Source organism: Filicampus tigris, chromosome 2 (genome assembly GCF_054856515.1).
Source record: "Filicampus tigris isolate MCC_2025a chromosome 2, RoL_Ftig_1.0, whole genome shotgun sequence".
NCBI lineage: Eukaryota > Metazoa > Chordata > Actinopteri > Syngnathiformes > Syngnathidae > Filicampus > Filicampus tigris.
Genome location: NC_141218.1, coordinates 28,558,450 through 28,575,294, shown reverse-complemented (window position 1 = coordinate 28,575,294; position 16,845 = coordinate 28,558,450). Strand labels below are relative to the sequence as shown.

The 16,845-nt window shown below is 40.9% G+C and overlaps 2 protein-coding genes across 2 annotated transcripts in view; both read left to right on the top strand.

Moving 5' to 3' along the window:
- The first annotated feature begins 872 nt into the window (after window positions 1-872).
- On the top strand, window positions 873-10,549 carry tstd2 (thiosulfate sulfurtransferase like domain containing 2). The gene is made up of 9 exons (XM_086024328.1): window positions 873-1,220; window positions 2,047-2,336; window positions 2,409-2,517; window positions 3,296-3,415; window positions 5,265-5,370; window positions 7,067-7,182; window positions 7,255-7,413; window positions 8,697-8,835; window positions 8,921-10,549. Exons 1-9 carry the CDS (start codon window positions 1,092-1,094, stop codon window positions 9,151-9,153), a joined length of 1,401 nt encoding a protein of 466 aa, XP_085880454.1. The 5' UTR covers window positions 873-1,091; the 3' UTR covers window positions 9,154-10,549.
- A 920-nt stretch (window positions 10,550-11,469) lies between these two features.
- Window positions 11,470-16,845, top strand: part of fgfrl1a (fibroblast growth factor receptor like 1a) — a 59,392-nt gene continuing 54,016 nt past the window's right edge. Inside the window, exons 1-3 of the mRNA XM_086024240.1 lie at window positions 11,470-11,581; window positions 11,664-11,724; window positions 13,758-13,846. Of these exons, the coding sequence (XP_085880366.1) occupies window positions 11,699-11,724; window positions 13,758-13,846 (115 nt within the window). The 5' untranslated portion in view covers window positions 11,470-11,581; window positions 11,664-11,698. The remainder of the gene's footprint in view (window positions 11,582-11,663; window positions 11,725-13,757; window positions 13,847-16,845) is intronic.

The following is a 16,845-nucleotide window of genomic DNA, read 5'->3' as shown; positions in this document are numbered from 1 at the left end:
GTCGATGAAATTAAACATACAAATATTATAAACGTTGTAATAATACGATATTTTTACTCGAAGAGACATGTTTTTCGGAACAGGTACAGGAAATCCTCCGAAGTCGTCATTTTCCTATCCGTAAGAAATAGTGGGTAATATGCTTCGGTTTTAGGGGTCAATACCAATACCTGCACTTGTACCCTTGTACCACGAAGGTTACGAGTGCGTACGGCGTCCCTATTGTGCGAAGTGCACTGTCGTCCCGCCCCCTCTGCGCCCTTGCTCCGTGGTTCGGCAAAGTCCGCATCCATGTCTCCTTAAACCCACAATTCATTGCGGATTTAATCAAAATAGCGGGAAACTGACGACATTCGGTGGGATTCCTGGAACTGTGCCGAAAATATACTCTTCAAGTGTAAGTATCCAATAATTACAAAGTTTATCATATGTGTAGGTGCCATTTCAATCGATGTTTTATGGTCACAATCCCTACGTATTTTGTCTTAATTTAGCTGCCGTATATTAGCAACCCTCTGCGCATGCGCTGCAAATCGTGCAGGCGCCGCAAATAGTCAACATAATGGAGCCATAGCTCCCATCATCTGAAAGAAAGAGACTGAGTTTTAATTTACTGCTACTTTACTGACGTTTTTATATAATTTCAAACAGCAAAATTGCCAAAATAACAACCCCTGCCGCCGCTGACATAGAGGCATACCTGGATGACGTCACCCAAATCGTCCCGATTCTGCAATTGTTGTGCAATTGTCGAACCCTTCGTGCACTTCCGCGAAGCGCACTTCAGCGAAGACCGGAAAGTGTAAGTGTGGTTTTTGGGATTGGGCCATGGAATCGGGCTCAGCCGAAGTGCGGAACAAGGGCGGAAAGAGGGTGGGGCGACAGAGCACTTTTGAGACAATCTACACACGTGTATGGTCTGCGGGAACGCGCAAGTGAGGGGGCACAAGATTGGGTGTTGAGATTGGGCCGAAAAAGAAGCAGAAGTGCAACCGTCTATTCTGTCCGGCCTTTCCGGTCGGAGCTTGTTTTATTTTTACATTTTTTAAGCGAAAACAAATCCGTATTAGCGGATAAAAACAAAACAAAACATGACTTCGGTTTGCTCTGAGTTTCTAGACTGGGAACTAGAAAACGCGTGTTCGCCTAATAATATATTAAAAGAGGAGAAACGGCTCTGTGCGTCGCTCAGAAGGTTCTACAACCTCAACAAGAGGAAGGTGAGTAGGAAAACCGAAATCACATAAGAGCAAGTCGTAAGTAATTCGTAAGTAATAAAGTATCACGTCTGAACTTTCCAAGTTTCAAGCAAGTGCCAAGTAGTACTGCGGCAAAAATCAAGCGAGTTAAGTCGAGTCGCACTAGTCAAGTCATACCGAGAGTGAAGAAAATCATAAATGAACTCACTGCTCTCAGCACCTTTACTTGTGTTAGTTAGCTGTTTTAACACTTCCACAATCGCATCGTTTCTAAATCTTAGTGAAGTTTGACCAGCTATGGCTGAGCTAAACTGTGAAGTTAACGTAAATTGATCTGTAAACCTTGGATTAAGGAAGCTGCTAAAGAAATTCGATAAAGATAGAAAAGGTCTCAAGAAACTGCAAATAATTGTTGTTCACCCCATTAAAAAAAGACTGTATCAACCCATTTTGCCTAAATTTGAAACCGTAAATATACCACAAACTATGCTTCAAAAACACTTTAATATCATTTCAAACTCATCATACAACATAGCCTTGAAAAATAAAGGGTTTCATTTGGGGAAAAAATGCACAGGAAGTGTGCATGTACATGCACATGCAGCAAAGACTGTAACTTCCCTCATAACAACAAGGGCTAAACTTAGGTCCTCCCCAACTATAGGATGTTAGTCTCTGAGATGATCATTGACACCAATTACTATTTTCCGTCTAGCCAGAGTGTTGCGCCATCTTGTGGAGGATAAATTCCACAGTAATAAACCTAAATAGACAAATACTTGAAGGGCGAACTGCAAATAGGTGGGGCTGCATTGTAGTCATGAAAGAGGTATTTTTTCTTTTTCAGTCCTTCGCTGCCTTTGTGGCATCCAAGCGTGGAGCAAGTCCCGAGCCGGGGGGGAGTCCATCCTGGTGCTGCTGTGGCCGCACCTTTGCTGAGCACGCTGCCATTCACCAGCACGTCGCCAGAACGCACGCCAGCGAAATCCAGCAGCTGGCACGGGCCCGGTACAATCGCACGCTTAGCCAACGGCAACAGGAAAGCGATGATGGCAAACCGCCTGATGAAAGCTTGTCCGTGGACGTCACTGCGTGGATGCCAGACATTAGCCACATCCCTGAAGAGCAGCTTGAGAAGTAGTGCCATTTTCAGGCGTTTTATGAGCAACTTGTCTCTCAGTTTAACTCTGTTCCTTTTCTCCTGCCTAGAGGCCCTGGCAAAGTTCTGCTTTACTATCGCTACTGCCGCGTGGAGGAGCCGCATGTTGTCTGCGCTTGGCAGAGAGCTTTATGCCAGTGCCTCCATCTAACCGGCAAGGTACGCAGCTATCCGGAGTAGAAGTTAAATGCAACGTTGGGAAGTTTATGTGGATTTTCAGGTATTAGTACCGGTACTTAACTGTCACTTGAGTATTTGTTTGTTTATTTTGTTTACATTGTGCAAAGTTTGCACAAAAAAATTGTTGTGTACAGTGGTGCCTTGAGATACGAGTGACTCATCTTACAAGTTTTTTGAGATACCGTATGTGCCATCATTCTGCCGATTTTCTTGCTTTGACTCGAACGCAGACTTCAGATACGAGCGCTCTATAGTGGCAGTGAACTCTTCTTGAACCACTTCATAATAAGCTGCACTTTGGCAAATAGTGAACAACGCTTCAAAAAAGTGGCTTTGAGCGGTTTATTGCCACTCCCGGTTGAAGTTTACTCTCACATTAAACCTAAAACAAAGAGAATTACACCTTGTGTATTTAAAATAACCACACGGCTTAACTTTTCAGTCGGCTGGCTTAATGCTAAGGCTAAATAGCATCAATGTTGCGATGCTGTAACCCTGACACAAACAGTGCAGCATAACATGTAGACAGACAGTCACATTACTCACAGTCATACTGTACATTCTTTATTCCTGGAAAACAGAGTCTACACAGTTTTTTTTTTCTTAATCTAAGTAGATGTCTGTAGTAGTAGTAGTAGTCTGTGAGTCTTTTTTTTTTTTTGCACAAATATGTGAGCTTCTACTCAAGTATAGAATGCGAGTATGTTTTCCACCTCTGGCAAAATGTTCCCAGAACCAAAGAAGTGTTATCCTTTAGGTGAGGGTGGCCACAGAGGGCGTCAACGGAACAGTGGGGGGCACCCGTGTTGCCACTGAGATCTATGTGGCCGCAATGTGCTCGCACCCTCTTTTCCACATGGAAAAAGAGGATTTTAAGGTATGGTATTTACTAGCCAAACATATGCACATCTCTTAACATTTTTGGTCCGGGGGAAATTTTTCAAGGATGTTGTTGGGGGCATCCACAGCACTCGAAAATGTGTTTGGGTCATGTATGCTAATGGTCGATTATAGATGAATGCGCATGTCGAACGGGTGTACTGTTGTGATATAGGGGACATCAACTTAGAAACCCAATTCCAATAAAGTTGGGATGTTGTGTTGAACATAAAGTAAAACAGAATACAATGATATTTACGTCATGTTGTCTTGAATACGCTACAAAGACAAGATATTTAATGTTCAAACTGATAAATGTCATCGTTTTTACTTGCAAATAATCATTGACGTAGAATTTTATGGCTGCAACGCGTTCCAAAAAAGCCGAGAGAGGGTCATATTTACCACTGTGTTACGCCACTTTTTCTTTTAACAACTTTCAATAAAGGTTTGGGAACTGATGACGCTAATTGTTAAGGCTTTGTAGTTGGATTTTTTTTCTCCCCGTTCTTGCTTGACGAACAGCTTCCCGCGCTCTTTTTACTACGAAGCCACGCTGTTGACACACGTGCGTGAGATGCTTTGGCATCGTCTTGCTGAAATAAGCAAGGGCGTCCGCGAAAAAGACGACAGCCTCTGCAAAACCTGTATGTATGTATCTCTTAGAATTAAGGGCGCCTACACAGATGTGTTAGTTAGTGCCAACGGCATGGGGAACACAGCGCCATACCATCACAGATGCAGGCGTTGCAAATTTGCGTTCCATAACACTTACGGTGGTTCTTTTCCTCCATGGCCCGGAGGACACAATGTCCACAATTTCCCAGAACAATTTGAAATGTGGACTCCACAGAACACGTTTGTGGGTGTTGTTCATGAATGGCTTTTGCTTTGCATCGTAGAGTTTTAAGTTCCACTCACGGATGTAGTGCCAAACTGTATATGCTGACATCGTTTTTTGAGGGATCGAAGGTCACCAACATTCAATGTTGGGTTTTGGCCTTCCCGCTTACATGCAGTGATTCCTCCAGATTCTCTGAAACCTATCATGATATTGTGAACCGCAGATGATGAAATTCCTAAATTCCTTGAAATTGTATGTTGAGGAACATTGTCCTTGAACTCGTTTCTCACGCAGTTGTTCACAAAGAGGTGATGAACCTTGCCCCATCCCTGCTTGTGAATGATTGAGCAATTCAGGGAAACTCCTTTTATACCCAATCGTGGCACCCGCCAGCTCCCAGTTAGCCTGGTCACCTGTGGGATGTTCCAAACAGGTGTTTGATGAGCATTCCTCAACTTTTTTTGGACACCTGCTTTTATGGAATGCGTCGCAGCCAGAAAATTACGAGTTAATCATTATTTGCAAAAAACAATGACATTGATCAGTTTGACCATTAAATATCTTGTCTTTGTGGTGTAAAGTGTGTAAAGCGCAGGACGAAACAGTGCACAGTGAAGCAGCGCACGCATGGAGAGTAGTTCCAAACACACCAATGATTAGGGAACGGGGATTTTGGGTGCTTGGGCTCATTTTTTGTGAAATCATTGTGGCTTTAATAAGTGTTATAAAGTGGGTGCTAACTGCCACACAAGGCCATTGTGCGTGCGTGTTTGTATTTTTATAAAGGTGCCTTGAGATTCGATTGTAATGCACTCCCTAACCCCACTTGTAATTCAAAACATCTGTCCCCATTAAAATGAATGGGAATGCTATTACGGTAATTCCTTTCAAACTCTCTATAGAATGAAAATTGAACAGGTACTTCTTTTGTTAATGCACCCCCCTCCGTGTGTGTGTGTGTGTGTGGGGGTGTGTGTGTGTGTGTGTGTGTGTGTGTGATCAGACAAGCGATGGCGGTCCCGAGTGTTTTACCGATCTGAAGGTGGGGCTCTTTAAGGAAATCGTCCCGATGGGATTAGACCCTGACGTCCTCTCCTACCAACTGGCAGGTAATGTTAACGTAATGCCAGGTTGCCATGACAAACGGAGACATAATTGTATTGACCATATGAAGATGACCTGCTTACATCTTCACTTATAAACACCAATTCCAATGAAGTTGAGACATTGTGTAAAATGTAAATAAAAACAGAATACAATGATTTGCAAATCCTTTTCCAAATATGTTCAGTTGAGTACGCTGACAACACCAAATTATTTAAATGTTGATCCTGATGTTTTTTTTCATGTGCAAATGTTCTCTCTTTTTTTTTTTTTTTTTTTTTTAATTTGATGCCTACGACACGTTCCAAAAAAACTGGGACGGGGAAACAAAAGAGTTGCAAAGTTGAGCCATTCTCAAAAAACACCTGTTTGGAACATTCCACAGGTGAACAGGTTCATTGGAAACAGAAGAGGATCATGATTGGGTGTAAAAGGATCATCCCTGAAAAGGCTCAGTTGTTCACAAGCAAGGATGGGGCGACATTCGCCACTTTGTGAACAACTTGCCCAACAGTTTAAGAAGAGGGTTTGTCAACATACAATTGCAACAACTTTATGGATTTCATCATCTATGGTCCGTAATGTCATCAAAAGATTGAGAGAATCTGGAGAAATCTCTGCACGTAGGCGGCTAGGCCGAAATCCAACATCCAATGCCCAAGTCCTTCAATCCCTCAGACGGCACCGCGTTAAAAAACATCATTGTGAAAAGGGGCTCAAGGACACTACAGAAAAACATTGTTGCTTAACACAGTTCCTTGCTCATCTCCAAATGCCAGTTAAGAGTCTGTCATGCAAAGCGGAAGCCATCAACAATACTGGGCCCGAGCTCACATAAGATTGACTGACAAGAGTGCCTTGGTCTGACGAGTCCACATTTCAAATTGTTCTTGGATATCGTGGCCGCCGTGCCCTCAGCGCCGTTTTCACAATCTGAACTCTCATTACAAGTGGGGAAAAGAGAAAAGCATATTTGAAATGGGATGGACATGCTATTTTTTTTTCTTTCATAATTTACAATAAATCAACAAGGGCGGCACGGTGGTCGACTGGTTAGCACGATCGCCTCACAGTTCGGACGTGGGCGTTCGATCCCGGCCCCGGCCTCCGGTTTCCTCCCACATTCCAAAAACATGCACGGGAGGTTAACTGGACATAAAGGTGTGACTGTGACTGTGAGTGCAAATGTTTGTTTGCCTCTGTGTGCCCTGCGATTGGCTGGCAACCAGTCCACTGTGTCCCCCGCCTACTGCCCAAAGACAGCTGGGATAGGCTCCAGCACGCCCGCGACCCTTGTGAGGAGAAGCGGTAGGATAATGGATTAATAGATGGACAATAAATCAACTAACCGATGAGATAAATGGATACATATTTTTTTCAACCGACCAGTCTTGGGGAGAAAAAAAAGACTACAGGGCTTTCTATAATGGTTATGAACACTCAGGTTTAAAACATCTGTTAAAACCATCAAATGCATAGTGTCTTTGGTGATTTATTTTATTTTATTTATTTAACCTTTATATAACCAGATAATGAAATTGGGAAAAGATTCTCCTATGCAATGCTGACCCAGCTGCAGACAGCAAATGATGCTGAAATGGGACTATGGTGTCGTTTTATTTATTTTGTATTTTTTTTTTCTTTTTTTTTTTTTTAAATTCAGACTTAGTTATAGCAGTTAAGTCGTGTCTTTCTGCCCAGGAGTTCATCTGGAGCCTGAGGAGTTTCACAAAGAGGTGGAGGCCTTAATGGCCGAAGGGGATTCGCACAGTGACACCGTCCTGCTCGACTGCCGCAACTTTTACGAGAGCAAAATTGTACCTCACCACCTCCATTGACCGATCAGGCCACGTGTACGTCTTTGATTAAAAACGGTCTTCTGCCATCAGGGTCAGTTCTCGCGCTGTCTAGCCCCCAACATCCGCAAATTCAGCTATTTCCCGGATTACGTGGACCAGAACCTGGAGCTCTTCCGAGACAAGAAGGTGTTAATGTACTGCACTGGAGGAATCCGCTGTGAGCGAGGATCCGCTTACCTCCGCTCTAAAGTGAGTTTTTTTTTGTTTGTTTTCTTTTCTTTTTACTTGGAATGAATGCTTGTAGGCATGAGTAGAGAGCAACTACGCCAATTTCAGCATACTAACACTATAAGGATGGCGCATCCATACCAAAATATCGATATTTGGATCCATTTGGGCCGTCTGTTTTATGAATTAGCCCAAAGACCGATGAAAATATGCAACCCCGCATTTAATCGCTGAGTTGTCAAAGTGTTGGAATTCCTGTTAGAAAGATGTTAGGTCATAAGCAGGCATGATCTGACAGTTCCGACCCGTTAGCGTGTGTGACGTTACTAACTGGAGATCAGTGAGCTTTGCGTACGTTTCATTTATTTGTCCGTCTCTATGATAAGTTGAATGAGGAGTCCAGTCCGCGTTTACATACTGAATGTTTCATGAAACAAAGTGATAAAGCCACTGATTAGTTGGCATTATTGTTGTAATCTGCACTTTAGTTTGTGCCTTATTGATTTAAAGTCTAGTATATTGTTGCTGTCCTGTGAAAAACACTTTTTTTTTCACTTTTCTGGTTTTTACGTGAATGGTGTTTCCGTGTTACAAACATCGCATTAATGTGAACATTTTTACAAAATTCTTAAAATGGACATGCGTGTTTTTCACAGGACAGTGACGACATATTTGTTGAAAAACGTGATATACATATATTCAAAATATTGTTAATTGATTTATTATGCTACAAATTATTTTATGCTGTGATTATGAGCCACATTTTAACAAATGTATACCTTTTTATTTGATCTTTTAACATGATCAGACATTTTAAATCTCATATTGTTGCACTTGTGTTGGATTTATATATTCAAATGTACTTGCTTTACTTTTAAATTGGTTATTTACATTTCTCAAATTATTTTAATAATAATTGTAATGTTTTTTGTTTGCCACATCTAGTCAAAGGCATGTAGTGGTCAAAATTCATTTTTGCATTTAGTTTATTCTATTTTTTTTTTAGATTTGTGCATATGATTTATTCACTCATATTTATTCATTATTTGTTATTGTATTTAATAAAGGATCTATGGATGGATATTTTATCATATATATTATGTATAGATAATGGATAGATGTATTTTATTTTATATCTAGTATTTTAAATGTTTCTGTGAAAATTCATCAAACAATTTATTTGTTGTGCTTATGTAGTATTATAGCAGCTCTAAGGGGCTAAAGTTTGTTCCAGGGGAGCAACAAAAAATGTTCTGGACAGTTTTTCTTTTTAATATACAGTATATTTGTTACCCTATTTACAGAACGTGTGCAAAGAAGTTTACCAGTTGAAAGGTGGAATCCACAAATACCTGGAACACTTCCCAGACGGCTTTTACCGCGGGAAGCTCTTTGTTTTCGACGAGCGCTACGCCATCTCCTCCAACGATGACGTCATCGCTGGTGAGCGGCCCCTCTCCGTGCCTCCTCCGGGCCCCCCCCGTGCCTCCCTCCCACTTCACGACTCTTAACCTGAATTGGTCTTTAGGTTGCAGGTACTGCGGCCGCCCCTGGGATCGCTACCAGCTGTGTACCACGCGCTTCTGCTGCCAGCTGGTGCTGTCCTGTCCCGCTTGCCGCTTTGAGGGGCACACTGCCTGCTGCCCCGGCTGCCTCACTGGCGGCGCACAGCGCAAAGAGGAGTGCGAGTGCACCGATGGACGGCCCAGGATCCCTCAAGATGTGAATAATGATGGGGGGCCACTTCATTCGATACACTAGGTAGAAGACAACCCAATTGGCAAGTTTTTGGTCCCTCCTGTACGTCAAAATGAGGTGACCAAAGTATTTGGAATAAGGCTCGGTGTGACGCAGGACACTGCGAACTACAATCACAATAACAAATACAGTCCATGGTGGGTGGAAATATTTCATTACTGTATTTAAGTATATTTTCAGGTATCTGTACTTGAGTATTTATTTTGCGGACAGCCTTTTGCTTTTATTTTCTAAATTTAGAAAAACACATGTCTTTACTTTGTATTCCTTACTTTATCAAAATAGTTTTTTAATTTCCGAGATTATGGCACAATGTAAATAGAGAGGGTTAAAGTCAACCGCAGTGGGACAAACAGGGACAGCAGTGACATGGAGGAACACGAACCAAGGAACATTAATGACGATGCCGCAACACATTTGGAGAAGCAAGATATTCCCCGTCAATGGCCCTATTTAAGGGAATTTTACAAATATTTGTCTGTAGTGATATGCATATTGATGCTGAAATAGCAATTTCAGCTCCGAATAGCTACGGTGTGAATGTGATGATTGTGGAAAATGCTTAGGAGATGTGGGAACACACCAACCTTGTGAAATGCCTCAGGTTCAACCACAACACAGAACACGAGGCATTTATGATGAGGTGGATTCGCAGACACAAGAGGCGAGCACAGTGTGGTACCTTTGGTGCTGCAGGCACAGTTATGAAATAAGTAACAAAATCAATCTGTAGATGATTCAACCAATTGCCGCATGACTTCAGCTTGGAATATTAATGATAATATCACAGAGGCAAAACAGCATAGATTTATTCAGGTAAGGTTTCCTGAGGATTTGATCATTTAAAGTGGATTACACAGACTAGGTTTTATTTAATTCGATTACGCAATTGTGATAAAACTACCATGAAAGAAGAAAATATACACTAGAAAATATGGATGAAAAAAAATATATTTGATCTGTAAAATATATCAGTTATTTACAATCAATCTAATTTGTTGTCACTGTTAAATTATTATTTTAAAATGTATGGACAATAATTGTGGTATTATTTGATTTAATATTCCTTGGCAATTTCAATTTCGGTCACCCAGTATTATAAAAGATCAAGTGTCATCAATAACACCTTGAACCCCTATGGGATCGCAGAAGAAATCGATCTTATCAAACACCCAAAAATGATTTGTGCTTTTTTGTGCTTGTGTACTGAATGAAGTAGCCTGTTAGCTTTACATGGCTGGAAAAAGGCTTTCAGTTATATATGTTTGTTGCCTTTGGTCTATTTGCCAATAATGATTGGTTTCGGATGCAAAACTGGGCCATTGTTTTCAGGCTAATTAACTTCAGAGTGCTTAGTAGACTGTGTAAGTGTGAAAAAATTAAAAGATGGTGATGATGATTCACTCTTCCATTTGTGTCCTTCTGTTTGAAAGACTGTTTGCTATCAGGAGAACTAAAGAAAATCACACGCGCCCGAGTTGTGTGCGGGCAGCGTGGGTTCGATTCCCGCTCAGTGATGGTGTCTGTGTGTGTGCCCTGCTAATAGGTTTGGGTCAGGAAGGGCATCTGTCGTAAATTGCTTTGCCAAATCAATGATGCGAATTGTGCGTGCACTTGATTCGCTGTGGCGACCCCTTAGGGGGAAAGCCGAAAGGATAACAACAACAACATATATATGTCATTGTTATTTGGTTTATCTATAAGCGGGTGGAAATCAATTGCAAGCAGATTCTTGCGAGAAAAAAGATTGTATTTTGTGCCCATTGTACAGCCATAATTTTTCGGAGCTCTTTGCGAATAAACCAGAAAGGTACGGAATAAACCGGTTATACGTGTAGTAATGTTTTACGACCGACAGATGGCGGCATTTGTTCGCCAAGGCCGTTCACTTGGATTTGAAAACAGCCTGCGATGTTTACAAATGTCAAATTATTGTATCGTTGAAAATTAATGGTCCGCCCTCTAGTTATTTATTTATCTAAAATAAGCAGTAAAACTGCGCAATTTTGGGCTCCTTTGTTTAGTAACATTAACATTGATACATGTAGTTGAATTAGTACTGGAAACAATAGATACAAACGTTTTAAAAACAATATTTTTGAGTTGATTTTTTGAAAAGCACTTTCGTGTTGTTTTAGAAAGAACGTGCTCCAGATTTGTCCCCCACGCGCCCGTGTTCTGATTGATCAGGGTGCTGATTGGCCTCGCCTCTGATTGGCAGAAAGATACGTGTGTGGGCGGGGACGGTCCCTCCAGAACAGCACTGTTTTTCAGCCTGCGGCTCAAAGTTTGAGGACGCTGATGCACCCGGGGCGCTTTTTTTTTTTACATGATATCCCCTTCACTTAGCCTTTTGACTTATTAATACAGTATTGTATTTCATTTATACCCCCAACCTCGTCGTTCCTCCCGATAGTCGACATATTTCCAGGCAAGATACGCATCAAACAGCGGGATTAAGTCCTTAACGTCATTATTTTATTTTATGGGTGTTTTTTTTTTTTTTTTTGAAGGGGGGAACTTGAGGATTAGTTAATGTAATCATCTAATGGCTGGTGGACAGATTGTTAAAAAGTAAGTGACATAATATATTCACTCAACTCAATGTTTGCGCGTGCCACTTCTTGATATTTTGCGTGCGCGTAAAAACTTTGTTGCACGTTACTTTCAAACAGGTGCCCACCTATAAAATCTTATTTCAATCCGCATTTAGACAAAACGTTTGCTTATTTCTTCAGAAATTGACGACAAAGTCTTGCTGTATTGTTTTTTAATGAGTAAATGTGCAGAGTAGAAACGTCACTACAAAAATAGGATTACGTGGACATTAGTTGATCTCTTTAAAAGCTGATATCAGTGAGCAAATTTGCAAGCATATCATAAAGACGAAATCACCTAAGGGGCTTAAACCGACTTTTTATGTATGATTTATGAGTGATGTGGCACGTTTAGACTCATGTGGCAGATCTTCACTAATGTTGTGGTACTAACAGCATTTTAATAAAACGACTTTCCTTCAAATACATCAGCTGAATCTACGAGATCGATAAGTCAAAAAGACGCTCGTACCAGACGGGTTGACTTCATAAGTACAAAAACCGGTGACCGCAAAATCATATTACAGCTCATATTGAGCTACAAAGTTTTCTCTACAAAGATTTTTTTAATGAATTGACATCAAAACTGTTCTGCGGTGTTTTTCAGTACCAAAATAAGCAGAGCTGTGACAGTAAAATTACGAAAACGTGATGTTCTTCTAAGGTGTCACATCTATTGCATTACTTCTTGCTCTCTTTAAAAGGTGATATTAATGAGAATAAATCGTATAACAGGCAACAGACCTTTATGTCTGATTTATGGGTAATGTGGCAGATTTAGTGGAAACACTAAATTCACTAATTAATGAGAACCAATAAAACCGCCCTCCTTAAAATTGATCAATGTACTCTTTATAAAGTAGTCAGCCAAATCACGGGAAAAAGAGACACACGTTTTCACTGGACAGGTGGACATAATAAATCCCGCTACAAATAATAAATGTACTTGTAGGATATCTCAGTTGAGTTTTGACAGGTTTATTTACCTGCCGCCCAACCTGCATGATTTGCTCTAAAAGGTCAGACAACCTTCTTTGTCCACCAAGGACTGCTGGGCCAAACTGAAATAACAAAAACTGTGAGGAGCAAAAGGAGGAAAAGTTGCAGTATATATGAAAAAAGTAATGGTAGAGTAATGCAATCATAATAGTGCAAGGAAAAAGTACTAATACAATTACAAAAAAGTCATATGGTCAGATGTCATTTTTACCAGAATAAAGTGGGAATACACTTAGGAAAATCTGTATTATTATGAATACCATTTTTGATATCATGAGAAAAAGACAAAAACACCATGAGGAAAAAAAGTGGTATTATTGTGATGATGAATAATGCTATTAAAATAAAGTGGGAATACCATGAGAACAATTTGTAAATGTACGATAACAAGTAATACTGCTAAAAATACAGATGATATAGGCTACTTCTAAGAAAAAAACATATTCCAAGAATAAAGTCGAAATAGTGTGAAAACAATATTATGATCAAAAGGATTATGACAATAAGGTAATAGTACTAAGAGAAAAAGTCGCAATATTTCAATAAAAAGTAATGGTATGTGAATAAAGCTGTAATATGATGATAAGAAGCCAAGTTACATGAATAAAGTCATAGTATTAAAAGAAAAAGTCACAATACTACAACCATTTATTGCAGCACAGTAAATGTGGAATACAAGAAAAAAGTTGTCATATCTTCAGATCAAGTAATGCCACAAAAATGAGGACATAGTTCTAAGCCCACCACACACCTCATGATGCGGCCAAATGCGACCGAACTATTCAAAGATGAGAAAAATGTAGTCAAGGACTCACACCAGCACACCAGGCAATTGACCCGCGCACATATAACCAAAACGAAAAAACTGCAACTCTTGGTGCTCTTATTGGGGAAACAACGTTTTGAGGCGCCACTGTATTATTTTTTATTGAACCACAACCACACTTAAAAAGTAGTAAACGATGTCATGGTTTACGAGTTAATTGACAACAATAATTATTTTTCTTGTAGGCGGAAGACATCTAAAACCTCTGTGATGACGTCAGTGTTGTTCCACCTGCTGCTGCTGGAGTCCATCTTGATGTGCAGCACGGCCCGAGGTCAGTGATGTCCAGGAAAGGTGGAATGTGTCCCAATACTTTTGTCTCTTCTTGGGTCGCGATTGTATACGTGACTCTCCGTGTGTGGTCTTGTTAGCTGAGAGCTGGGTGGGCAGTGTGTCTGCAGATGCTACAGCAGTGGTTCTCAAACTGGGGGGGGGGGTGCCTGGATCCCATCGGATTGCGAGCCGTCGCCAGGGGGGTACACAAAATAATTTGCAATAAATTCTTAGTTATGTTGTATCATTTTAAAAAGTGCATGCTTACATACGGGGTCCGGCAGTCTCTTTTCTTGTAAATGATTCGCGAGAATTAAACTCACTAGTCACTTAAAAAAAAAGTCACTAGGGGTAAAAAAAGTGGCTAAACACAGTAATCCACCGTCCATCCCGGGGTTTATGTTTTAGACCTCACTCGTGAAATACACTATCTAGAAATAACCTAGTGAAATACTCCCTAGGCATGTTTTTATAGCATTTATGGCACTTAATTTTTAAGGTGTTTAAACGCACGAATAATACAAGCACATTTAAAGATCATTTATTGAGAGGGAGCAAGAGCAATGGATAACACAAAATTATTGTGCAGTACAGTGTAACAGTGTACCAATCCCTCTGTGTTTACGTTACTGTAAAGCTCTGCGGCGCACACACGAGGGGGGCATTATTTGAGCGCAGATGGCGCTGTGCCATCGGCGCCCAGTATCAAACCTGTTTGATCATTTTGGCGCTCAGCCGCCATCTGCGCTATGTGTGCGGGGGCACAGGAGCCAACCGTACACGACGGCTATTATCCACTGCATGCGCTCTTCATACACCAAATATGGCGGCACCCTGTCAGTACATTTCGGAGGCCGTCCTGGAGGATAAATTAGTTGATCTTTGACAAGATTACGCCTGCCCTAACAATGTCAGGTACCCCGGAATGAATCTGACTTGGAGGTGACTATCTCGAATGGCGGCTCTCGGGAGCCGATGGTGTGACGCTGATGGCTCCTTCTGTGCGCTGGGCTTCAACAATCCCGTTTATTTCAAAGGAAAAAACTTAATTCATCATCTCGCAATCCACATCAAATATCATGCCCAAATACATACATTATAAAATGAACCTATTGCCGTTGCTTTCTGCTGCGTTAAAAAGGATTACAGAGGATGACGTTAAATTGTAAAACTAGGCCGTGTGGATCTTAGCCATCTATGGTGCGGATGACTTCTATTTAATCTTTTTTCAAATTGACACCATCTCAGAGTAAATTGTTTGCCACCTTCTAGTGGTCAAGAGTACAATTACACACAGAACAGACGAGATTTAGAACAACATAAGAGTTGTGCAAAAAATATCTGCGGAATAGCGGAACCGCAAACTTGGAACCTGGCCGGGATAGGTGGGTCATGTCAGTTCTGCATTTCATTGAGAAGCCAATAAAGCCATAGATTGGACACTGTAATCTTGAAAATACAGCATGTCGTTATTTAGGTATGGACATCGATACTTGGAGTGAAAACATAGTCTTCAAATAGAGTACATGCAGAGTACTTTTCTGTTCGTGAGTGTATCCACCATATTTGACGTGTCAGCGCCCCTCTGAACTGCTGCACGTCAACTTCACCCAACTTCAAAAAGTGACAACCCATAAAGTGCGCAAAGTTAACGAATTTCGTTCACCATTTATACACACTAATTAGATTTGGGGAACAGATTGGCACCAGAAACAATGTTTTTAAATCTGATGATTATACACGTTTACATTCAGCATATTTCAGTTTTTATCACCACGTTAACAATGTGCCACTCATATAAATGTTAGATTGAAAAAAATAACATTCATTTTATAAGTTAATTGTTTTCTTGTTATTTTTACAGATGTAAATGTTGATGACATTTATAGAGATAATGTACTCTGAGCAAGATTGTATGACTTCAGTTATGACTTGCTTGACCATGTAATACCTTGCTTTGCTCGAAATTTGGTGGCGACTCGATTTTTTTCCACAGTGACTTGACTTGGGACTTGCTCGAGACTTGATGGTTACGACTCGAGACTTACTTGTGACTTGCTACTTGCTCCCACCTCTGCCATCTATTGAGTCAATTCCAGATATAAAAAAACCTAAGGGTAAAACCTTTCATAACCCAGCGGTTTGAATAGATCAAATAACCCATCATGGAATTGATCGATTTTGACCCAGCTAAAAAATAACCCTAAACTAACTCCGCACTTGGCTACATGATACAACCCAATATTTTTTTAGTGTACCTACCTACCAACCTACTTACCTACCAACCCACCCACTCAAATACCTACCCACCTCCTTTTCTTGTGACTAGTGACCTTTTCCTATCCTATGGCATTTATGGGTACACATATTAGTTATTGTAATCCAGCGTTTTTTGTTTAATTTTGATTTAATATTTTTTTTCTGTTATTAACCCCAAACTGTTGTGGTTGTGTAATTTATGAATGTATGTTAACTGTCGGAAACACTCTGTGAGAAAAAGTGCTTTTTAAATAACATTTTAAGTTGGTTAAAGTACTTAAGTTAAATTGGCATTAGGATTGGAACATGTTCATACCTGAAAGGGATTACTGAACCCCAAAAAAGTGAGAATCCCTGAGTAAAACAACAAACAAGGGTGCCTCGTGCAGATGAGCAGACGCTCACCATCGGCCGGAAGCCACCAAGATTGCGCCGCTGGTGATTTTTCTCGCCACAACAAAGGGGCATTCAGCCTGGCGGTGTGCAGCCACGGGACCAAAAGTAAACATGGGGGGCCACAGATGAGTTGCTCAGATTAGGCAGTTAGGGATGTTTGCCTGGCATTTCCTCCTCCTTCGTGGATTTGTGGAAGGCAGGCAGGAAATGACGCTGGAAGCCAGGAAGGATGCAGGACAGCGGGAGAAAACAAACAAGAGACCAAATGACCAGGAAAGCCCCTTTCACACTGACTGTCTCGGCCGGATTGTTGCCCAATTTGTAAGGGAATTAGCCAGCTTCCGA